The following is a 26,324-nucleotide window of genomic DNA, read 5'->3' on the forward strand; positions in this document are numbered from 1 at the left end:
GGCCTCAAGATCACTTCCGCATATAGAGCGGGTGCGTCCGGCGCCCGCTCGTACTACTGGTCGGGTCGCCGCTGATCCTGAGGTCTGACTACACTGCCAGGTGAGGGGGGGGAGCGGCGGCGGCTAGAGGGGGGGCCCCCCTGTCACTCACTCACTACCTAAAGGGGCTCCCTGGCACTCACTCACTACCTAAAGGGGCTCCCTGGCACTCATTCACTGCCTAAAGGGGCTCCCTGGCACTCACTCACTGCCTAAAGGGGCTCCCTGGCACTCACTGCCTAAAGGGGCTCCCTGGCACTCACTCACTGCCTAAAGGGGCTCCCTGGCACTCACTCACTACCTAAAGGGGCTCCCTGGCACTCATTCACTGCCTCAAGGGGCTCCCTGGCACTCACTCACTGCCTAAAGAAGCTCCCTGGCACTCACTCACTGCCTAAAGGGGCTCCCAGGCACTCACTCACTGCCTAAAGGGGCTCCCAGGCACTCACTCACTGTCTAAAGGGGCTCCCTGGCACTCACTCACTGCCTAAAGGGGCTCCCTGGCACTCACTCACTACCTAAAGGGGCTCTCTGGCACTCACTCACTACCTAAAGGAGCTCCCTGGCACTCACTCACTACCTAAAGGGGCTCCCTGTCACTCACTATCGGGGTCCCTGTCATTCACTACCTAACTGGAGGCGCCTGTCGCTCACTAGCTAACCTGGGGGTCCCTGTCACTCACTACCTAACTTGGGGGGCTACCATATTAAGGGGGCATTCTGCCTATTTATGTGAAATGCTGTCTATTTATGTGCCTCATGACTGCTGAATTTGTCTTGTTGGGAGCCTTATGATTTGTTGGGGGCCTCAAGATTGCTGAATTTGTCTTGTTGGGGGCCTCATGATTGCTGAATTTGTCTTGTTGGAGGCCTCATGATTTGTTGGAGGCCTCATGATTGCTGAATTTGTCTTGTTGGGGGCCTCATGATTTGTTGGGGGCCTCATGATTGCTGAATTTGTCTTGTTGGGGGTCACATGATTGCTAACTACGAGACTATGGGAAAAGCTGAATCCTTATCATATGAGACAATAGCATTAAACCTACTTTTTTAGCTTTTTAAAACAGAAAATAAAACTGGGAGGTTCTAAAACATTGAATACATTTTTCAGGAGTAGGATGGATGAAATTGTTTATCTTCAAAGTTTATTTTCAACTTGGATTTTCCATAATGTTCATGTATGAGTTAAAACGTTTGTACAGTATTTACTTTAAGTTGCTGTTGCCACTTTGCGATAAGTGACTTTTGGGTTGCAGTTTGGGCACTCGGCCTCCAAAAGGTTCGCCACCACTGTCATAATCTAATGTCCCACCATTGCTAGGTTCATGTAAATTTGTCTCCACCCATTACCACACCTATATTCTGGTCCATGGCCCACCCATTTTTCGGTGTGGCGCGATAAGCACGCCGCACAACGTGATCCTCATATTTTTGGCACGCTAGCTGCAGTGTGCTGAATTCTGCTGCCTTCAGTATGTACAGTATACGCTGTTCTCTAGTGCCTGCACTGTGTGCTGATTTACCTCCAGTGTGTACAGTGTAAGGTGTTACTCTGTGCCTTTACTGATTGTAAACCAGCTATATTGTATGCTGATCCCTGCTACTTTCAGTATGTAAAGTATTAGCTGTAAAGCCTGGTACACACATACAATTTTGATTAGCCAATTTTAGCTATGTTCATAAAATTCATTGTCTGTTGGCCCACTTACTGCACGGGGGTGGTAAAATTGGGGGTCAGTGATTGACCAATCAAAATTGTATGTGCGTATACATCTTTGACCTATGCCTATACTGATTGTAAATTATCTAAATAAAGGACAGGGGGCTCCATCCAATATTTCGATGGGCAGGCCTGTTATCTGTAGCTTACACCACTGCTAAGTTCATGTACATTTGGCCCCACCCATGGCCACGCCCACTCACCTCATGGCCACGCCCATTTTTTATACCTCCCCACCTGGTGCCCACAGGTGCCCCCGATCTCCAAGGACCCTAGAAACGCCCCTGCCTAATACCCAATCGCTTTGTTCTCACGTCTGCCCTGTCTGCTGGAGCCGCAGAACTATGTAGGAAGCTTTAATTAAAAGGTTATGTTTCAAACTTAACCAGGTGTATGGATCTGGGCAACAAAAGTAGCTGCAGCAGATTTTTCAAGTTTATCTGTGATGTATTGGATTTGGAAGTTATAAATACTAATGATTACATTGTTAAAGAGCGAAAATTTTCTAAGGGCCCATTCAGACTAGGGCGATTAGCGGCCGTTTACCACTAATCGCCGGAGCACTAGCGCTTTTTAAATGGCAGGCGTTCCGCGATTAGCGGCAATCACAAGCTTGTTACATGCAGCATTTTGCCACAATTGAAGAACGATCGCGATTAGCATGCTATGAATGCGCTAATCGTGATCGCAAAAAAAGTAAATTTGTACAGTGATTTTACCGCGATAATCTCGGCAAAATCACCCTCACACAAAACAGTAGCGCTAAGTGCAACCACTTTGACACTTTTCAAGTGTGAATGGGCCCTTACAACCCATTTGTAAGGAGTGCTGAGAACTACATGAAGCCATGCATTTACCATTGAGAAAGATGGTGAAGATTGCAGAACAGAAAAGTTATGGTATTCATTATGTAGTAAAAATGCTTCATATACTGTATATAAAACTGAATGAATTTAGGACAATTGTTATCTTGGAACTTATAGGTTGTAGTTGAGCACCTGACTTCTGTACAGCAATAGTATTAAGCAGCTAAGCCCATGCTTAGGCAAAACCTGCTGTATATAACTGGTAGGTAGAGGTGAGAGAAATCAATGTTGGAATGCTCGCGAGATTTTCACTGAACTGCCGACTGTTCTGCATTTCGGCAAATCAGTTTTGTGAACTTGCTCTGAAATCAGTGGTGCCGATCTACCAACTTCTGCACTTAGTTGCATGCTTTTATCAACAAATTTGCTAGTTGTGATATCTCCTGTGAGAAAAATCAAAATATAGTTAATTGAATAGGTGCCAAGGAGCCGATATATATACATTTTGTGAACCAACCCTAAAGTGTTTGTTATAGCTGTTCTCAGCAGTCAACGAACATTATAGGGGGAAACCATACTGTTGGTAGGAATGTAGGACAACCCAATCCCAAGAGCCCTACAATACAAGGCAGACTGCAAACTATCTCATTTAATGGATAGCTAACGTGTAAACAAAACTATAATGACTGTAAGCTCACAGAATAAAATCATCATGATATATTGGACATCGAAAAGTGTGAGAGCAATGTCAAGCAGCAAAGTTACCCATCTGAGGTGTAACGCCACGTTTCTCCATATATATGGCAATATTACCCAGCACAGTAATACACTGTAGTATAGTGGCACCCAAATTACCAGGTGCACCTCACGCCCATTTTACCTGCTTCGCTAGATTGAGCAAATGGTAACTGGTCTAATTTTTTCAGTGTGTGAGTTCCTCTGCATTACCTAAAAATTCTAATACCAGTGTGTGCTATACTGACGTTTGGTTTTGTTTTTTTTTGTCTATTTCAGTAAATAGCATCACTCCTGTTGTCTTTCCCTTGTCTCCATACGGTCAAGAAGGTAGCAGCTATATCACCGTTGGATGCCTTATTCAAAAAAGTTTTCCTAAACCTGATTCTGTTGAATGGATCACAAATACTGGAGAGAAGCTATCAGACATAAATAATTATCCAACCAACCTCTATGGAGAACCCCCCGCTTATAGCTTGGTCAGCGAGGTCAGTGTCAGCAGTTCTGAGTGGAATAGCAAGGAATATCGGTGTGTCATCAAACATTTTAACAGCAGTATCCAGGAGATGGTTCCTAAAAGTAAGTCCAAAAATACAGCCTAGAACTCATTAAGTCAAAACTAGTGTAAAATTAACTATAAAATTATTTTCTTTCATGGGAACTAACTCCTATAGCTCAAATATGATAAGACACACGTGCACACAAATGAACACCAAATTCCAGCCCAAACTTATGGAAGATCTATATTTTTTCAGTTGTTCTGGTTGGAGAACATGTTTCCAATTCTCTGTCTCTGAGAAGGCCAGTGGTTTCATGAGAATCTTGGTAATGCCAGGTAGCTAAAATTGAGGATCAGAATTAAAAACTTGACACAAATGCTCCCTCCTATGTGGCCAGGCACAGTGCATGTTAGTAGCCCGTAACCCTGGACTTTACAGCAGCACCACAGAATGAACTGGGAGGACATAGAGGGAGCTGACAAACGACAGGGGGCTAGCAGAAGCCCCAGGTACGTAAAAATCATCCTGTTCCCTTCATCCCAAGTTTACTTTAAAAAAAAATTGAAGTGCTAAAGGGGGTGTGGCAAACCAAACAGCAAAGTCAATTAACCCTCTGCATATTCCCACACATATCTCATTCAAACATAATGACACCACTATCCCTACAGCTAATTAAAAGTCAGAGGACTTTGTAGGCAAAACAATGCATTATTTGCATACAGTTTATTAACTCATCAAACAGATTATCTGTTTGATAGGTTGATTAATTGTATGCATGCTGTATTATGAATGTTATTGGACAAGTGTTAGGACACATACTAACAGGAACATCTATTCAGTGTATATGACTATGCAAAACAATACATTGTTTTGCCAACTAAGACCTCTGACTTTGAATTAGCTGCAGGGATGGTGCTACCTTGTCATTATGCTTAAATAAGTGTATGCAAGTGTGCAAAGGGTTAATTGACTTTGCTGGACCAGTCATGTCCGCCTGCCAATTGGCAGCAAAGAGAGGTGACATTTAAAACTTGCACCAACCCCTCCCAGAAGTGACAAGGCTGGTTCACTGCAATGAAACGGTGACCCTAAAACAGAAATCAGTGGACATCTGGCCAGTAGCCCAGGCATAATGTAATTGGTGGAACTCTGGGGGTGGGGAGTGTAAGAGTGGTATTATCGATGTAGTGACCTCCTTAGTGTAACATAGGAGCACCGTAGCACCCCCATTGCTGTATGCTGCAGTGCCATGCTGGGTGCTATGGTGTCATGCTGGATGCTATGGTGCCTCTATGAGGCACGTTGGGTGCTGTAATGCCATGCTGGATGCTGTGGTGCCATGATGGGTGCTGTAGTGGCTCTACTCTGCCTGGGGGACATCTGGGGCACCACAGAATAGATCTGGGGCATGTGCCACTGATCTTTGGGACAAGCAACGCCTCTGTTAATTACCTTGGCTGCCACTTATCTAAATATGTTTTACTCAGATTACAGATTTACTTTAACAAACTACATTTATCTGCATAAGTTATAGGTGGTGTAAGCTTCATGTCTTTTTCTACATTCTGAAATCCAGATCCAGCAGGGTGTGATCTTCCCGAATCACCAGCTGTATACCTACTACAAGGAACCTGCCCTAGCAAAAATGATGACCAGATAGAGCTATCCTGCCAGGCATATAACCTAAGCTCCTCGGCTGCTGACATGAAATGGTTCATCAATGAGAAGGAGAGCAGCCTTCCACAAGACTTAATTCAAATGGGGAAACTCAAAAACAGCTTTTATGGTCTACAAAGCACAGTGAGGATCAGTAAGGCACTGTGGAACAATGGCGCAAGAGTCAAATGTCTGGTGACAGACAAAAAAACACAAAAATCGGCTGAAGATACAACCAGGAAATGTTCAGGTATGCTATTTCTTGTGCCATGTCTTGACTGCTGGGTTTCACCATACCGGTATTATCTAAACTCCATTAAAAGTGTTTGTTTTCGAAAGTTCAGGTTTAATTGCTGTTTTCTGTGCTTTGAGGCAGGAGCATAACCACAAATCATGGAGCCCCCAGCAAAGCTTTGATGGTGCCCCTCATTGTTCACACACTTTCCCTTGCTAACCCTCGGTGATCCTCACAGCCTGAGGGCCCAGCTTGCAAGGGTCATAAAACAAGTGTGGACATCGTAATCTTCACACTTATAACAACTGTAGCCACAAAAACACCGGAAGGATGGACCCCTTTATTGAAGGAAGGGAAGGTTAGTAGTTGGGGCCACCTCACAGCTCTAGGATCCCCTCCCCCCACGGTTGCAGGGGCTGCTTCACTGTAGCTACGCCTCTGCTTTGAAGATAGACATATGTTAAGGGATCTTTCACACTGTCTACAGCCCTTTTTAAGCGTTTCAACGCAAAGTCGAAACTTTGCGTTGACCAAGGTAAAATGAAAGTCCATAGACTTTAATTTTACCTTTCACACCCAATGCTGTGTTTCGATGCGTTGCGGATCCGACGCACCTGGGATCATTTCAACGTCGAGAATGGGCGTTTCCCCGTCGGGTTAATTAATTACTACCGCTGCCACTCAGCGTCGCACCGCAGATTCCAGGCGACACACCGCAGGCTATCAACGCGTGCAGGAGAACGGCTCCAGCACATGTTGTCTAATGTGAAAGAGGCCTTAGTTTTGTTTTTTCAGAAATGGAAAAAAAATACATCAGAGAATATTAAAAAAAACCTAATTTCTGAGCTACAATATAAAATGAAAAACATAAATTTAGTCTTTCATTCATAAAGCTTAGCATTTAATATATTTAGTAATGAATGATATATGCATCTAGTTTTGCCCTCTGAACACCTGCAAATAAAACATTTTGGCACAGCACTGTCACTTATATCTTTTTTTATTGCCACCCAACTTCACTCTCAGTACAAGAATAAAGGTACTGTACACCGACCGGGCACTCAAATAAAACCAAGCAGGATTACTGCAGCTGCTGTCAACTTTCGGCCTCAAATATCTGAGTCCACTATGTAACTCAAGCACAGGAAGTAAACATTCTAAAAGACAAAAGAATTAATATTTATTTGGTTTCTGTCTGTTGTTTTCTTTTTTTGGATCCTTTCTGAACTTGTGCCTAATGCTAGGCACACACGATAAAATTTTCTGGCAGATTCACTTCCAGATCAATTATTTCCAACAGGTCCGATCGCTTTTCCATTAAAATGAACGTAAAATAGATTCTAACATCATTCAGAAATCAGGTTGGGCTTGTCAGAAATAATCGATCTGTCAATAAATCTGTCAGAAAATCGTATGGTGTGTACCTAGTATAAGGCCTGGTACACATAAGGGGATTTGTGGCCAGCCCTTTGAATGATTGATCTGTTTGACCAAGTTCTCAATCGGTAAACAACTGAATGAGAAAGCAAAACCAATGTTCACATGTACAACAGCTCTGCCACCTTATATTTTGTATTCAACAAGTTCCTTTGGTTTTCATATATACATGTTACTTGCCAAATTGATCAATATATAATGACACGTCCAGGCCCAGAGTTACCTCACAGGAGACTATAAGCACAGATGTCCTGGCACCTTAGAGTCTGCCCTCCATGAACCTACAAACCGCAAGTGTGCTGGCTGGCACAGCTGTCACTTCTCCCATACTTCCCTTGCCCGTCATAGGTAGCTACAGGTGCCCCTTAGTATTAGGTAGACAGAAGTACCCTCAATGTTAATTAGTTAGAGGTGCCCCCAAGTATTAGGTAGCTAGAAGAACCTCAGTATTAAGTAGCTAGAGGTGCCCCTGACTCATCAGTGGAATGCCGAGAGCAGGTTGAGTAAACTCTCATTTACACTCTCATCAGGACTCTCCATAGGGAAGGAGGCGCTCAGGGAGGGGAGAGACGTCTTTCCATCATCAGGCGCCTGTGGGCAGGTGCCTATAGTGCCTTATGGTAAATCCGGGCCTCTGGACACGTCTCATTTAACAACCCAGAAAATGATCGGCTCTTCATTGTCGGTGGTTGTTTCCAATTAGTTATTAGTAGAATTCACTCATGATTAGTGGCCAACCCGGGCATTAGTCGTCTGTCGGAAATAATCAGATCAGTAATGTTACAGCAAATACAGCTATAATGCCAACTGCACCCTTTGGTTGCATTCCTCCCAACCTTCCAAATTGACATAGAGGGAAACATTTTAAAGAAAAATTAATTGAATAATATAGCTGGAGCATAAACATCCCCCCCCCTGCCCCCCTCTCCCAACTCATTCCTACCACTAAAATAATTTGATTCAAATCAAGGTCAAAATAGTCACTGTCCATCCAAAACAGGGACATTTCAAAGATAAGCAAGAAGTATGCGCACATATCTTTTTTTTCCCCAATATGTGTTTTCAGTGCTCTTTAAAGAAAATTAAACGTTTACCATGAATCCATAATATTTGTTGCATGTTATATTTAACAGATGACATAAACTGTCTGGGAGTCAAAGTAGTCATGGTGCCTCCAACTATAAAGGATCTTTATATTGACAACACTGCTCCTATACAATGCATAGTATATGATCTTAAAACCCCTACTGGTTGTACGATCAACTGGGACTATCCAGGAGCTTCTAACTCATTAAACTATCAAAATGAAGACCCTCTGCTGAATAAGAACGGCACCTACACGATCACCAGCATTCTTACTGTCAGCACAGATACCTGGGGAAAGTATACAGAATTCACCTGCACAGTCACTGTCCCAGGGCTTTCTAATCCAATCATCACAACAATCTCTAAAACTGAAGGTAAGAATCTATCTAACATAGTGGTCATGTATAGATCAATAACTGCAAGTGATGACCACAATTATGTAGTTTTTTTTTATGTATGTTGATTTACAGCACCAGTAATCTGTCATTGTTTAATGAGGTGCACGACATTTGGTTTAAATATTCAAGCCCTATATTATTATTACTGCCCCCCCCCCCCCCCCGGCATGTCTTCTTCAGCCTCTAATCACTATGCAAGATACTAACCCTAACCTATGCAAGATACTAACCCTAACCTACCCCACACCCCACCTATAACTAACCCTGACTTTTCTCTTATCTGTAATGAATTGCCACGCAGCATATGTTTGTATGCAAAGTACTATGCTGCTTCTCTTTAACTATCTCACCGCTGGATGGCGAGTGCCCGCCCTTTCACCTCCACCCCTCTTATCATCAATTCCCTCCACCAATGACGAGCGCTGAAGGAGCGGCTTGCAGAGTCTATCCAGGAAGCCGCACAGCGCCGTCCTTACACAGGACTTAGCACATGAGCAAGCGCCAGTCAGGCGTGAAACGGCTGTAGTGCGGTCCAACCACCCCCCTGGTCACCCGAGCCCTGAGCAACAAGCACCTCCACCGATCCAGGTTTGATTTATACCTATTTGACTGGTGTATGTATAACATATGTGGCATGAAGATGGAATAAAAGCGTTTCTAGTGACTAGTGCCCGGTCTTTCTTGCTGTGCAAGTCAATTAAATATAATATTTTCTCTCGATCTGAGGGATCTATTCTTATCAAAACATGATCATTTGCTAAAAATCCCACCGTTAAAGGGCACTATTACAGTGAAAACGAAGGTGATGGCAAATATCACCTTATATAAATTGTCAATGGTCACAAGAGGGGAATGGAAATGTTAGAAGGTTATGTTTGCAGTCAGCAGTTGTTACCTGATGGACATGTGCTGGTGTGGGCTCCCTGTTGAATGCTTCCAAGATCTAACTAGGTAAACCTGACATTGACAACCAAGATAACACAAATATCTCTGCAGCTCAGATTGTCAATGGTCACAGTAGAGGAATGGCGACATAAAAGGTTATGTCCGCAGTCAGTAATTATTACCTTATGGACATCCTTGAAGTTAGGACTAGGATTATAGAAGCACTTTAAATATACTTTTTGCAACATAAAATTTCGTTTTAGCAGCTGGTTGTCTGCAGTCAAGTAGACTGCAGTGTACACAGTCTACAGCCTCTCTGCCATGTTTTTTATCTCTCCCTTCAAAAAAAAAGCCCAGCTCCTGGCAGCATCAAGTATGACATCATGGGGTGGAGCACACTGCACACTGCAAACTGAAGCCACTCCTTCCTTGTGCCAACAGCCCATAAAGATGCAGTCATTTACTAGGGGGTATGACGTTGGTGGGAATAAAAATGTGCCCTGCTTCGCTGCTACCATTGATAGCCTGCAGCCTAAACTTTAGATTGGAATGCACATTTTCTTTTTAAAATGTATTTCTATTATAAGCAAAAACATGTGCCTGACTATAGCTTTAAGTTTAATAATGAGCAATGCTAGCAATCAGATCTACTTGGTGTATCCAAAGAGACTCTTCAAACTCTTGGAAAATCTCATTGCAAGTGACAGAGGCATAACTTCAATTCACAGGGCCCCCTAGCAAAACTTTGATGGGGCCCCCCAATGTTCCATTCCTTCCCTTACCTCTCCATGGTGCCCTTCATGGCCTTGGGGCCCATCTCACAAGGGTCATACAACTCGTGTGGCCATCATGATCTTCACACCCATAACAAGTTTAGCCACAGAGACACCCAATCTATAGTCCACTGTATAGGAGGAAGGGAAGGTCTGTAGTTGCCTCCCATGACCCCTCCACCCCCAAAGTGATTGGCCCCTGCGATCACAGGGGCTGCTCTTGTCTAGTTACAATCCCTGGCAAGTGAACATTGTAATGACTTGTAGTGCTCTGCACAGTAATCTGAGCACCAGCAATATAACTTCTGATGGGGTCCTTTTAATTGGATCACTAAGCTGACCCTCTTGCTTTCTTATGACACTGACATTCTTGTAAGCATGAGATGTAACACTGTGGTTCTGCTCAGAGGACTTCTAAAGAGTTTGATTAAGATTACTGAATGAGACCAAGCTAACAGTTGTGTGCGTCCATAAGTCAAAGTAACGTCACACTCAAATCTGCAGCAGCATGTGTGTGAATGCCCATCTCATGCATGCGTGTGTCACATGTATGTCACTGTTTCCTATCACAGGCACTGATCATTTTTAAAAAGAAAAGCAAGCAAAATGTTAGGCCATTGTTTCATTGTTTCAAAACACAACCTTCCATGCACTTATAACATAAATGCATCTTGTGCACACAGAGACAAGGCTGTCGGAGCCACAGGTGGCCGTATTCCCACCACCACCACAGGAGATAGCCAAGAAAGAGATTCTCACCTTATCATGCGTTGTCTACCACTATTATTCTCAACACATCTACGTTGGATGGACAGAAAATGATGTGGCTGTTCCCAAGGATCAATATATTAACAGTGAACCCGTAGTACTAAGTGAAGGTGGAAACCAATATTTTTATATGAGCAGTATATTACAAATTCCTGCCAAAAAATGGGATGATGGTACATCTTATAGTTGCGTGGTGGGCCATGAGTCTATCCCACTGAAGTTTATCAGGAAATCCATTGACAACAATTCCGGTAAACCAACAAAAGTCAATGTAACTATCAACATGTCTGACTCCTCCTTATCTTGTTATTAAAAGTGCCACCTGCACAGTCCTCTGCTGATGCCTTTCTTTCATTCACCCTGAGAAATGCCCGCTGAACTCACTCATTAAACATTGTTTAATTAGAAATATACTCCTCTTTATATGTTTCCATGGCTTTCGTGTGCATTGTACGTGTTGAGTGTAACTTCCTCTTCGGAAGTGCACATCCTCCTGTATGTAATGGTGACTTTTGTTGTGGCTGTGTTGTGTATGATGTTCTGGTTCGGCAATAAACACCACTGAGAAAATTCCATGAGGTGGATTCTCACTGTGTAATACAGCTTTGCTTAATAATGTTGCAATTGTCACAAGTCAATGTACTAACAAATAAAGCTGAGCAAAATATAATGTCATAGCTTTCAAAGATTTGTAATTTTCTCCAGACAGTTCTGTGATTCAGCTAAACCACACTGAGGACAGTTCTGCTCCCACATGGTTTTCTGCATTTGAGCCCCAATGCCCAGGCAAATGACATATCCCAGACCTCTGATTGGACACTGGGGGAGCACTATCACTGTGCACTGACCAGTCATCATTCTGCTTTCCATCCTGTATTCAGGCTCACATTAATAACTGACAAGCCCTTTGGAAAGCTGCAGTGATGGGGAATACAGGAAGCTGATTCATGGACAAAATAATTGGCTTACACAAGCTGCATAAAAAAGTGAATGCATAACTGGATTGCTTGGTTATTGTTCCTTTTAGATTTGCTCTGAGTACAGGGTTAAAATGGGATTATGGGAAATTGTAGTATTACCACAGCCCTTGAATATCAATACTAATAGTGAAAAGTGAATGCAGGCTATTTAAAGCCAATATGCAGCTGTAACGTAGAAAAAAAAACAGTCTGATATTTACCTATGGAGAGGGAAGGCTCTGGATCCTATTGAGCCTTTCCTGTCCCTTCTCGGCCCCCCTGTTCCAGCACTGTCCCCCTGTAAAATGATGCCACATTTCGGAGCTCTTGGAAGGTTTCTGGAGCCCGAGTGCTCCCAAAGAAGGGCTGCTCCGTAGTGTGCATGCATAAGCACAATAGTGTGTGCACAGGTGCACTACGGAGCTTCCAGTCTTTGGGAGCACTCGGGAGGCACGACTGCTTGCAAACCCATCCGAGGATCTCTGAAGGTGCATTTAACCAATTGGTTGAATAAGTGGAACTCAGCTGAATGTGCAGGAATGAGGGGACTGAGAGAGGACTGGGAAGGCTCAATAGGATACAGAACCTTCCCTCTCCATAGGTAAGTATCAGATTTTGGTGGTTTTTTTTTGTTTTTTTTTGCTTTAATATACATATTTAACATACATCAGGCAGTTTCAAAACAACTGCTGCTCAGGTCAGCATGCTCGGTACTGTACTCCCTGGGAAGCCCGGCAGTCTGGACTACAATCCCCAACCCCCATATTTGGACTTCTTACAGGGGAGGTAAGTGGTAGTCCCAGCCACACCCCCTTAAATAATCTTCAGAAGTCATTTATCAGGGATCTGGTGGTTACCAGGATTATTAGGTGAAATTTAAAAAAAATGCTGTGTTGACTTTCTATGTACTCACTCATTAGGACATTTTAAGGGTATGTAGTAAAGGGATGACAGAGTATTTTTTTTTTTGTGAAATTCCTATTCATTCTGTGCTTGCTATTAGATTGTTATTGAAATGTGCCGTATAAATGGAATGTTGCAAATAATCCTAACTCAATCTTCTGCAGCCATTTGGGTGGACTACTGAAAGATAAATAATGGCTGTCTTATATGGGGAGCAACACCACTGATATTTGCACAGTAAGTTAACATATAGTAAGAACTTACTGTAGGATGGGTTTACCATGTAGAGTTTGATGTGATTCCAATAATCGGTGGTGTTGCTGGCTAGCAATTGTGTAGCACATGCAAAAAATTTATTTACATGATTCTATTAAAAAAAGTGACAGGTGAGAAATACCTTACCTGGCTGTAATGAATAAATTCAACTGAATGCCTCTTTTATCATCCTGATGTTCATTTCTTCTGATCTAATCAGTAATTAAAGATGTTGGAAGAAATATTAAATAACAAAAATTAGATATTTTGCCCCTCACAGTGGTGGTTTGTATTAAACCAAAGTACCCTTTCAATCTTTTGTTTTTTTTATTATTATCTTTAACATGTTTCTTAATTATGAGGAAAACAAATTGTATCCACCACTTTAAAAAATCCCCTTTTAACCCCTTGTCTCTGTTTGGTGTTGGTATTATCAGGACAACTAACCTGCTCAGCATGTGGTTCCATTGCATGAACAATGCGTCCTTGACAATGGAGGGGTCTGTAAGAGGAAAGTCTCCTACACAGTCAACCTACCCAAGCCAAAGACAATAGGTTTATCCACACCTCTGGTCCCAGGAGGGGGTGAGGATGACTACTTAACTACCCTCACTTTATTGGAGATGGCTTCCAGCAGGGTGATTTATGGTAAGACCTAAGAGCCCCTTTAATAAGGGAGCTTCCAGATATCCACCAGAAGTTTGGAATGAATATAGTAGGTATGAAATTGCCTTTTACCCATTTCCACAAAAAGCTTAATGAGATAAAAACACAAAGAAAAAAAATTAATAAGACAAGAAGTAATAAAAAAAAAAAATACTTACGATTCCGCCCTTCCTGCTTTTTCTTCTGACAACTTACTCTACCCGAAGACATAACAACAACAACAGTAGTTTAGGTGATACCTTTACATGCGCAAAACTTTAAGCGCGCATTGGCGCACAAAGAGGCAGTTTGCACGTGATAAGCGGCTTTTCACTAGCGTGCTAACACTTAGCATGCTTTTGTGAATCAAGCCCTAAGAGTTTTCTGGGGCTGCCCTCAACCTTCAAAATCCTCACCCCAATCGGCCTCTTGCTACTACCTGTGAAGGGAAGAATTATGGAGGCTGCCATCTTCATTTCTTTATAAACAATGCCAGTCATGCTAAACTTAAAGAGAATCTGTACTGTAAAATTCTTACAATAAAAAGCATACCATTCTATTCATTATGTTCTCCTGGGCCCCTCTGTGCTGTTTCTGCCACCCCCTGCTGCAATCCTGGCTTGTAATTGCCATTTTTATGCAGTGTTTACAAACAAAAGACATAGCAAGTGATAGGCTGACAGTAGCTCAGTTTGTGAGACATGCAGAGTGTTCAGGGGGCCTGGAGAGGGTGTGTATAGCTTCTATCCAATCACAAGCAGCACAACACATTCCAGCCTGACTGATTGAGCCCGACAGACCAGACAGAGGAGAGAAGATTAGATCATATAACAGAGATAACACAGCCACTGTGTGCAACTAGGAAAGGCTGCAGTAAAACAGAGCACATTAGAACAGCTATAGGAACTTATAGGATAGAAGAAATAAGGCTCAAAATTTTCTCACAGAGTCTCTTTAAGGCTTTAGCTGTTTTTGAGCAACACACCTGCAACAAGCACGCAATGGAATGAAACCAGAGTCAAAGCATCTGATATGCATGCATAGTCTGGGCCAGTGACTCAGCAACTGGCATTGTTTATTACAGAATGAAGATGGCATCCTCCGTATTCCTCTCACTTCATGTTCCCATTAATATACTCTATCTGCAGAAGCCCTCAAAACCCACTTCTATAAATAGAATCTTCCTCTCCCTCTTAACCATGTCTTATTATTTACAATTCAGTTTTCTCTATATTGTACCACGTTCCCCCATCCCCTGGATTGTAAGCACAACTGGGCTGGGCCCGCTTCTCCTCCTGTCTCATAGGTTGTGCCCGATATTTATGCGGGATTGTTTCTGTTGTCCCTAATTATTGTATACTGCTGCATAGTATGTTGGCGATTCATAACAAAAATATAACATATACAAAAATATATTTAGGCTTCCAATATAAAATTCCACTGTTCAGGATGCAAGCTGTCAGTGATGGTTGGATCTGCACTCCCTACGGCTTGGATCCCCCACATACTCACCCCCACCTATGGCATATGGTGTTGGGGCCAACTGCAAACCAGGCTAGCCTAGGCGATTTCAGATTGATTAGAAAAGAAAATAAGTTCTTGCTACACTTGTATACAAACGTAATAGAACAAACACATACACTAATCATTTTTAATAATGCTCTTGTCTGATCCAGGTAGATAGTCACTTATATTCCCAGTTTCAGGAGAACCTTAGTAAATGTAGAAAAAGATTAAAATGAAATGAGGCCCTGGGTAAGATAGCAGTTTTTGCCCACCACTGATGGTCATTTGACTGTTTCAGTAAGATTGGGAGGGGGGGGATAGGATCCGACAGGCCCCTAGACTTTTTATAGGCCATAAATAACTGCCTAGGTTTGTCTTGTGGATGATCCGGCTCTAAATAAATGAACCTTAATGTCCAATGTTAAGTATTCAGATTCTTATGAGAAATTGTATCTTGTTTTTACAAATGATAGAAGACAAACCTGTTTTGTGCTGGTAAAGCTACTTCCCATTAACCCTAGGTGCAGTCATCATTATTAACCTGAAACTTAAACTAGCTCTATGTAGAGAAGGGTAGAGCAGATCTTAAGAGCCAGTGCATCAAAAATTGCTGTTGGGGGGAATCATTTTTGCTTTCACACTGAGCACATGTCCTCCGGCTCCTTAGAGTGTAAATGCAAATGTAAACCACAATGACATGACACTTCTACCAAGCCCCAAATGCCAGCCTACCACCTGCAGACTATCCCATACACAGTGCACAGGTATGTCTGTGGAAATAGTGCTTGCAGACTGCATTGACTTGCTAAGTCTGCTAAGTGAACCTGAGGGCTCTTTCACACTGGGCTGGTGTGGTGCATAAAATAACGCACTGCTACCGCAGCCTAATGCAACCCTATGGGTAAATTCATACTTCCCATGTTGCAGAACGCTGTGCCAGAAGTCCCTAATCTAACACTAGCGCAAAACTACGTTACCGTGCAGGATCCACGGCGACCTGCGGTGATCTGCATCGTGCCGGAAGTCATGTTAGTCTATGACAACGCTTTTTCTTTTTTAAAGTTGACATGGCGGCGTGCAAGCGTATTTTTAAAATACACTTCCGTGCACTCCAGCATACCCGAAACAGGAAGTGACCGCAAGCGTACGTCACTTCCTGCTTGGCTGGTGGCTAGACAGGGAACACCACGTACTAACGCATCTCATACGTCCGTGTTTGCAGTGTGAAACTGGCCTGAGGTGAAAGTGATATGGAGGCTGCCATATTTATTTCATTTCAAACAACACCAGTTGCCTGGCAGCCCTGTTGATCTTCTGGCATCAGTAGTGTCTGAGTCACAAGCGTGAAACAAGCACGTGGAATAACCAGTCATACTTAAGTCAAGCACCTAATCTGCATGCTTGTTCGGGGTCTATGGCTAAAAGAATTAGAGACACAAGATCAGGAGGACAGCCAGGCAAGTTGCATTGTTTAAAAGGAAATAAATATGGCAGTCTCCATATAACTGTTACCTTGGTTTTGCTTTAAACAATACTCTGCTGCTTTAAAGTGGAACACTACCCCAAACATTTATTTTAGCTTTTGATAAAATTACAGTATTAATCATAAAAATGCGCCAGATTGTAACAGTTTCAGATTAACAGTTCATACACCTATCAGTAGTCAGTTCTGATTGCAAAGATTAACAAATGCATATACTAGCTATATTATTTATACATGTTCCCAGCATGTCTATAATCAGTAGACTAGCCCATCACAATAACCTGCCCATTACTAGCCCAACTAGGCCATCAAATAACTAGCCCATCACAATTACAAGAGTACATTGCGATGTTTCCCAAATGCATGATTAGCTAGTAAAAGTGACATCCAGTTGATATAGTGTACAAGGGACCAAACTATTAACTCTTTGCAAAAGCATAAAAAAAGTAGTTATAGTCTCAAATAAATAAAATATAGCCACGAAATATATCAGCCAAGTATATTAATGGAATAAAGAATGATCGCACAAGCATATAGAAGAATGGTCAGGAAGTAGGACAGTCCAGAGAATAGAGGGGTTAATGTATAAAAAAAAAAAGTGCAAAGAAATCAATTGAGGCCCAGTGCACACCAAACACCTCTAGCAGATCTGCAAAACGCTAGAGATTTTTGAAGCAGAGGTATTCTAGCTAGGCATGTTTAGAGAGGTTTTCTAAACATGCCTAGCGTTTTTAGAAGCGTTTTTGTGTAGCAGATGTCATATATTGTTACAGTTAAGCTGTTACTGAACAGCTACTGTAACAAAAATGCCTGGAAAATCGTTTTTCAGAGCGGTTTGAGCTTTTCCTATACTTTACATTTAGGCAGAAACGCATCTGCAAACCGCAAAAATGCTGCAGGACCCACGTTTGCGGTTTGCTGAAAACCTCAAACCGCTGGTGTGCACCATCCCGTTGAAATATAGTAGCCAAGCGTTTTCACAGGCGGAAGCGGTTTGAAAAACGCTACAAAAAACGCTTGGTGTGCACCAGGCCTAACAGCTTCACTCAAAAGCTAGCCAAACACTGAGGCCTGGTGCACACCAGAGGCGTTTTTCTGAGTGTTTTGAGTTTTTGAAACCTCCTGCTAATGTTATCCTATGTGTCTGTATACACTGGAGCCGAGGTTTTGTAAAAAACCCCATAGCATTACATTGGGAAGAGCTTTTGAAGCCTCTAGCATTTGGGGAACTTTTCTGGTGTGTCTCAGCCCTAACAGATTGCCACCCGATATGACATAATGATCAACTACATACTGCTGCACATCAATTTTTAATAGATTTCAGCAGGAAATAAAATAAAAATCAATCAAACCACATGCGGTGGTTGCACTGTTCGATGAAGTAATACTATGGGCCATCAATCTACTGCCATCCCTACAGTAATCTACTGTCCTGACCAATCAATAGTTTTGGTTAAAATCATTTGAAATTATGAACAATCAGAAATTTTGGGGCATAGGTTTCTGCCAGATTCAATTAGAGTGATCAAATCTGCTGGGAATTAAACTGAATAATCGTGTAGCATGTGGCTACCTTAAAACAGTTAGTTCTGCTTTGTTTACTACACAGTTTTTTTTTTAATCTGTGTTGATAACGCAACCCAGGAGGACACAAGATCCTACTGGTAAAGTGCCTGAACCACGGATGACCAACTTTAGTCCTTGAGAGGCACATCCATGCCAGTGTTTAGGATTGACAGAGAAATTGTGAAATGTGTCCTACTTGATGGACCACATCTCTCCTGATTCAGTCCCATCAATTAATTTGAGCTGTTTCAACATTGTGTGAGAACCTCCGTCCTTAAAGAGAAACTCCAACCAAGAATTGAACTTTTTCCCAATCAGTAGCTGATACCCCATTTTACATGAGAAAGACAATGATTTTCACAAACAGACCATCAGGGGGCGCTGTGTGACTGATTTTGTGCTGAAACCCCTCCCACAAGAGGCTCTGAATACCGCGGTACTGCTGGCAAACTGCCACAATGTAACAATGTTCAGAGACAGGAAATAGCTGTTATTAGCTGTCTGTAACAGACAGAGCAGCTAGAAACAGCTAAATAACCTGCCCACAGTAACAATGTCACCATGTAATAAATGTCAGAATGTTAATCTGGGAGAGGAAAGATTTTACAATGAGCAAACACTGACTAAATCATTTATACATAATTATGGTAAAAAATGAAGCACTTTTTTTACTACATTATTTTCACTGGAGTTCCTCTTTAAGGACTGGAGTTGGATATTGCTGGCCTAAACAGTGAGGTCTGGAGCCCACTAATGTGCTTTCAGCTGCGTTTTGTAGTTTCTTGGAATCGGCTGCAATTTCAAAAGTACTTCGTCAATGTAATTCTGTGGCAGTGATTCGACATGAGCGATTGCGATTAGCTGAAATCTCACTTATCTTTGGAGCATTTATGTTTCCAAGCTTTTAGATCATACATGTCAAATTCAGGCCCGCGGGCCAAATTTGGCCCTCAGACCCATTAAATTTTGCCCAAGTGGTTTCCCCACTTTGCATTATGTTTGGCCCACTCTAGACTATAAGGGAAGCTATATTGGAGGTGAAGCCCTAGAACACAATCGGGAGGTAGAGGGAAAGCACTTAAACTGTATAGGGCAGGGTGGGGGTCTCTAGACCCCAGGGAACTGTATAGGGGAGGGAGGACCACTAGGCACCAGAGAACTCTATAAGGGAGAGAGGTGGCCACTAGACATTGAGGTTAGCCCACGACTTGGTCCCAGTGTACAATTTCAGCTCACTTTGTATTTGAGTTTGATACCCCTGATTTAGATTCAGATCATTTTCTACTTAAAAGTGTAAGCAACATAGGCATTTGTCACGTCATACATCTGTTTGTGCAGAGCTGTAAAACTGATACCATACTAATTCTGTACATTTCTTTCTTTTCTTTTTTTTTCATTTCTGTACATTTCTGATCGTTATACCTTATACTATGTATAGTATATATTGGGAAACATCAATTCTGCGTGTTGTGATCCACAATGGTACAACTTCATTTGTACCAAATAACAAAAAAATAAAATAATAAAAGGACAATTGCTGCTATGTGTCATAGCCACAGATAGCATGTGCAGGTGCATGTAGCTTAATGTGGAGAAACAGGTGCAGCTGTCCTTTCAGCGTAAAGTACCGCTACTTCTGTTTTTTTTCACCTTTGGGGAACTGAAAATCACATACATTAGGTCAAAATAAGATATTTTAGCTTTGCTACAAATGAGTAACCAAATGAACAATATGAAATGCTGACATTCTGAAGCCCATTACTGTTTAAATGAAAAGACACTAATCAAATTGAAGTTATATTATATATTTTTCTTACAGGAATATGTAGACACAAAATACACTACCGTTATAAGAATATGTAGCAACAACATAAACCAGGGATTGTATTACTGAATGCAACGCACAGTTAATAACATTATATCTGTTCTAATGAAGATAATAAATGGCATAATAAAATGTTACTGAGATTAATGGTGCAAATACATACACAAGGTCACTTGCCGGTATCAGGACTCAAACCTAGGGGACAGGTTGGGGACAGGTTCTGTACAGATGGTCGTGAGGGTATAACTCCGCAAAGGGTTCTGTTGCTATGGAGGGAGAAGAGGGAGATGGCGCGGCACATGACAGAGCGACTTTAAGTGGGAGGAGAACAATGTGCTAGGCCTGCACTCAGCTCAGATGGTCCGGCACTCTGACTCATAGTGATGCATTGGGATTAGCTGTACACACACTAGATTCTCAGTGGAGATGGCCTCAGCCAGCCGCCTCATCAGAGAACCCTCTAGCCTGTGTATGGAGCTTACCTTGTGGATAAACATTCGTTCTCCCTGCCCACATTAATGAATGAGTAATTATGGGCAGTGTTCATGCCAAAGCATATGGTCTTCCTTAAGATACTGTGCTAAATATGGCATTATTAGGAGAATTATTACAGCCCTGCTACAGCTAGAGAGTGTACTGGTTAAAGGGCCAGTATCGCGAAAAAAGTAGGCAGTTAAAATCTGACAGAACCGACAGGTTTTGGGCCAGTCCATCTCCTCATGGGGGACTCTCAGCGTTTTCTTTGTTTTCAACAGCATTTCCTGAACAGCAGTTGCAAAGTCTAACTGACAAAATAGTGTGCAAGTGAGTAGGGAGACTGGCTGGTATCTTACTATTTTGGCAGTTAAAGTGCTGTTCAGGAAATGCTGTTGAAAAGAAAAAGAACCCTGAGAATCCCCCATGAGGAGATGGACTTGCCCAAAACCTGTCGGTTCTGTCAGATTTTAACTGTCTACTTTTTTGTGTGCGATAGTGGTCCTTTAAGGCTGTTGCCTTATTAATTAATACAACCCCATTACAGCTGGATAGTGTACTGGTTAAGGGTGTTGCCTTAGTAATTATACAGCCCCGTTACAGCTGGATAGTGTACTGGTTAAGGGTGTTGCCTTATTAATTAATACAACCCCGTTAAAGCTGGATAGTGTACTGGTTAAGGGTGTTACCTTAGTAATTATACAGCCCCATTACAGCTGGATAGTGTACTGGTTAAGGCTGTTACCTTAGTAATTATACAGCCCCATTACAGCTGGATAGTGTACTGGTTAAGGCTGTTACCTTAGTAATTATACAGCCCCATTACAGCTGGATAGTGTACTGGTTAAGGCTGTTACCTTAGTAATTATACAGCCCCATTACAGCTGGATAGTGTACTGGTTAAGGCTGTTACCTTAGTAATTATACAGCCCCATTACAGCTGGATAGTGTACTGGTTAAGGGTGTTGACTTTAAAGTAGGATTTGAGCCTTTGACCAGGGTTTGAATTCCAGCTCAAGCCAGTACGTAAAACAGTAAGGAGTCTTTGGGCAAGGCTCCCTAATGATCCTGGTCCCCATGGAGCGTGCCCTAAGTGGCTGCAGCCCTGAAGTTCTTTGAGCCCGCCATGAGCAAATCGCAAAGACAAGAGTTGGTGTTTCACGGATATCATTATACCAAATTCCTTAATTATTGATTTTACATGTATACTGTATTAGATAATACCTGAAAACCATGCACGGTGGTGCTGGATTAGGAAAACTTCACTCCATAATATACATGGATCCAGCTTAGTAACTACTGTATATGTAACATTACGGTTCTGAGTGAAAATAGTTACATAGTTGATATTAAACAAATTGACTGTTAAATAAGTTACTGCAATGCACATAAGCTGTAATTAGAACAGCTATTATCCTCAATGCCACTAAACGATCCATTGCGGCCCTGTAGCGCTCCCAGTCTCCACCGACAAGAGATATGTTAATTGAAACATTTTAGATGTGAAGCGGATGGAAGAGATGACAGCTAGATTGAATAATACTGTTGATAAGTTTGATGATATATGGCATCCTTGACAGCTATGGAAGACAGTGGAAGTCTATGGCCCACTTATGTAACACTGCCTGACTTCTATAGTTACTCAGATCATTTCACGGTCATTGCTTTTGTGTCAGTACTTTCTTTATACACTCCCATGATGATACTTGGACTCTCTCTGTGATGGGCTGATCTGTTCTCATAGTATCACCACATTATTGTTAAAGCAGACCTGTGCTCAGAACTTCCTTTCTGCCCTAAAAGATACACAACAGCATAATAAACTTTAAATAAAAATTATTATTACTATTTCTACGTTCCTGATTCGTGGAAGCCGACATATTGTTAACATCCTGTGCTTTCAAATGAGGGGGATGGATCAAATTACAAATTACACAGTGGAGGGATCAAATTACAATTTGTGATTAGACACAAATGAGGGGGAATTAAACATGCTAAACTCTAAATACATACAGGGTGCATGTCTCTATGTTTTCCTTCTGTCCTGTGCAAGAGTTCAGGTCCACTTTAACTATTTGTTCCTTTCCTAATTCTCGCTACTTGATATTGTGACTTAGGCATATGTAAATCATTTGATATTGATTGTATTTCCTTTTTCTGTGCGTTACCCTTTACCTCATGCTGTATTATATGTTGTATGTTCCAATCTATTTTGAAAATAATAAAAATGACAATATATCAAAAAGAACAGCGCTGTAAAATTCGGTAACCTGTTCCTCCTTCAGTCTGTTGCAGATGCACACACATATATGGTGAAGAGGAAGGAGGAGAAGACATAGAGAAGTCTTGGGAAATCCTAGTGACACTCATGTCCTTGTTCGTTTTTAGTTTGATCTACAGCATCACCGTAACCTTATTCAAGGTAAGAAAACTACTAGTTACACAAAAACCCACAGGAAATGTGTCTACTCTCCCTAATTTCTAGGACATCAACATGTTCTTAAAGTGGATCCGAGATGAACTTTTACTGATTGCATAATTGTGTTCCTTTCCTATTGTTTATAGGGCATTCCTCAAGCCAAGCACTTTTTTGTTTTTGTTTTAATGCTCTAATTCCCTATAAACTAAATAAACCATGTCCACAGCTTCTCCAGAGAGCCAAGGCACTTTCAGACAGTAGCAAGGGCTCATGGGAGCTCAGTCTGGGCAGGAGGAGGGGGAGGTATTACTAGCCAGAGATTTCAGAGGCAGAGAGGAGGAGAGAGGAGGAGGGGGGATTAGGTTTTTTTGCTCAAGATGCAGATAAGCCTGCCTCTGTGTAATGTTTACAAACAACATGGCTGCTGTCATTATATCACTGGAAGAAATATTCTTATTCTATTAAATCTGTTTGCAGCTAGATTTGCTGTGTAAACTATCTAAACTTTAGATAAGATATATAGACAAGTTACTTGTTATAGTTAAGGCTTTGTTATTTAAATATCTGTTTTTAGAATATTGTATTAATATCTTAATTTCTTTATAACAGTGTTATTTATTTATGTAGTGCTGACATCTTCCTCAGAGCTTTACAAAGTAAACTGAATAATTCATACCAATCACTGTCTCTCAAACATACTCCTTATCTAACATCTCAACTGTAGTCAGAATCTAATCCTGTACAATAAAATGCAAGTGTCCCTGCATCATCAAATGAATGGTTGTGTGTCCCTGGCTTTTTTGTACTGAGCATGTGCGCAGCCAGGGCAGTTAGGACACAGGGCCGGACCTGACAGTTTGTTGTCTGTGGTTCACAGAGGTTCTCATTGCATTGTGGGAAATAACAGCTTTTTCCAACTGCCAAGCAAGCAGCTCCCTGTGTGCATATACTTCAGACAGTAGGAGGTGGGGAACGAGCAAGCGGGACCATATGTGAGCGCATTGCAGGGGGTATCGGCTGTGACCTAGCGCCCGTCACGGGCGAGCCTTTTTACTTTACGTCTTCCTATAATAGTCAATTAATCTCTCAGTCATTCGTAGTCTAAGGCTGATCAGGGGGAAAGCCACGTAAGCTACCAATATGTTTTGGGGAAGTGAATGGAATCCAGAATGCTTGGAGGAGCACAGACAGGCACAAAAGATGCAGACTCCATGCAGATAGCGTCCTGATCAAGAAACAAAACATGGAGTCTAGTGCAGCAAGGTGAGAGTGGTAGCCTCCTCGCCACTGTGCTGCAACAATATATGTACATATGGAGCACGTAAAGGTGTCAAGATGAGAACCTGTGATGGCTTGACCACTATGGAATGACAATATGAGATAGACAGCTGAAGAGGTAATGTATATACTTCTATTATGGAGGCATGGGGGAAAAGGGGGGGTATCACCTTTTTAATGTTGAAAGTTTCAGCAAATGTTGAATCTCACTTTAAACCACACGTAACTTGAGAGGGATAATATTTATTTCCGCTGCTTTTGATACGTTTAGCCATAGACCTCTAAACAAGCCTGCAGATCAGGTGCTCTGCATGCCTCTTTCAGGTGTGCGATTCAGACTCTACTGTAGCCAGAAAGATCAGCAGGACAACCAGGCAACTGGTATTCTTTAAAAGTAAATACATTTGGCAGCCTCCGTATACCTCTCACTTCAGGTGTCCTTTAAGGTTACAGTAAGTTTAATCTTAGGCATAGTTAGGATAGGAAAAAAATGCAGGTTACCCTTAGGCATGTAGGTCAGATTATAGGATATGGTTAGCCATATCCAGGGAAGGGTTAGGCAGAGTTAAAAGTTTAGGTCTATGTCAAAGTTTTATACTGCGCTGATTGAATTGTACCAAAAGCCCTGGTGCTAAAGCTGCTATTGCTTTTGAAAATCAACAATTAAAATGTTGTCTCTTCTTCAGGTAAAATGAAGGAAAATTTGGATCCAACAAAAACTTCAGAAGAAAGATGTCATATCACCTTTTCATAACGTAGATTGTAAATATCAGCCTTACTCTTTTGGAAACTTGATAAAAACTGTTTGATAATAAACAGAGCTGTTGATTACACTGCTGGGCACATTACTGTACTTGGAACCTGTCTTTTTTTCTGAAACTAGTGAACAAATGAAAAAGAAAGAAATACATGGCACAAATGGTTCGTACAGGGAGCAACCAATGGACAACTGGAGCATATCACTGTCACAATGCTGGAATTATATTGTATCTTGTAGTCCAATCCTTTTTTGCTGCACAAGGATGTCTGTGCAAAGTATATACACCACCCACTTAATATTATTAATAAACTTTATTTATAAAGCTGTAATATGTTATGCAGTGCTGTACAATAGATAGGGGAAACAATAAAATGTTGAACAATGTAACACAGAGACATTACAGCATTAACCATTTAAGGACCACAGGCTTACACCCCTCTAGTGACCAGGCTATATTTTACAATTCAGTCCTCTGCAGCTTTAACAGCTCGCTGAAGAACCATACGATGTAGCACACTAATGAATTTTTCCTCCATTTCTTGCTACCTACAGAGCTCTATGTTGGTGGCATCTGATCGCTGCTGCAGGCTATTTGTTATTCATTTATATGTTATTTAATTTTAAATAAATGTGTCGCTTTTTTTTCCTCCTACTCCCCCTGATGTCCAGTCAGGGCAATCCTCTCTCGTAGGCATCAGCCTATGAGAGGGGATCGTGTTCAGAGCCGCTCCAGGGGACAGTCAAGTGACACGGCTGTCCCCAGTACAGCGCTGCAATAGATTGCAGTGCTGTACAGGTGTAAAAACCGGCCATTTCTTTTTTTTACAGTCTGCCAGCAGTAATCGCCACTGGCAGGCTGTTGACGGAGCTCAGCTCCGTCACTCATGCCGGGATGCGCACGCGCGATCCCCGCTAATCTCCTCTTCCAGGACTTGACATCTTTTGGCGTTAGGTGGTCATGGGAGAGCCACTCTGCTGCTGCCAATCAGCGTTAGGCAGTCATAGAGTGGTTAAAGTGTACCCAAGGCGACATGTGACATGATGAGATAAACATACATGTATATATACAGTGCAAGACATATTAATAAGCAGGCTGTTTTACTTGTTCTATTTTGCTGCCTGAAAGAGTTAATTTTTAGGCATGAAAGTGACAGCTTCTGTCTTGTCGGCACCTTGTCGGGAAAATAGTTAACATCACTGACAAGCAAATTAC

General features: G+C 41.9%; 1 gene segment (V, D, J or C); it reads left to right on the forward strand.

Moving 5' to 3' along the window:
• Nucleotides 1–25,204, forward strand: part of LOC137521952 (Ig alpha chain C region-like) — a 328,184-nt gene extending 302,980 nt beyond the window's left edge. Inside the window, 6 exon segments of the C gene segment in view lie at nucleotides 3,580–3,879; nucleotides 5,377–5,706; nucleotides 8,262–8,588; nucleotides 10,954–11,289; nucleotides 22,940–23,076; nucleotides 25,038–25,204. Coding sequence covers nucleotides 3,867–3,879; nucleotides 5,377–5,706; nucleotides 8,262–8,588; nucleotides 10,954–11,289; nucleotides 22,940–23,076; nucleotides 25,038–25,046 — 1,152 coding nt within the window.
• Nucleotides 25,205–26,324: the final 1,120 nt, after the last annotated feature.

The sequence above is a fragment of the Hyperolius riggenbachi genome, chromosome 1 (assembly GCF_040937935.1).
Source record: "Hyperolius riggenbachi isolate aHypRig1 chromosome 1, aHypRig1.pri, whole genome shotgun sequence".
NCBI classification, from domain to species: Eukaryota; Metazoa; Chordata; class Amphibia; order Anura; family Hyperoliidae; genus Hyperolius; species Hyperolius riggenbachi.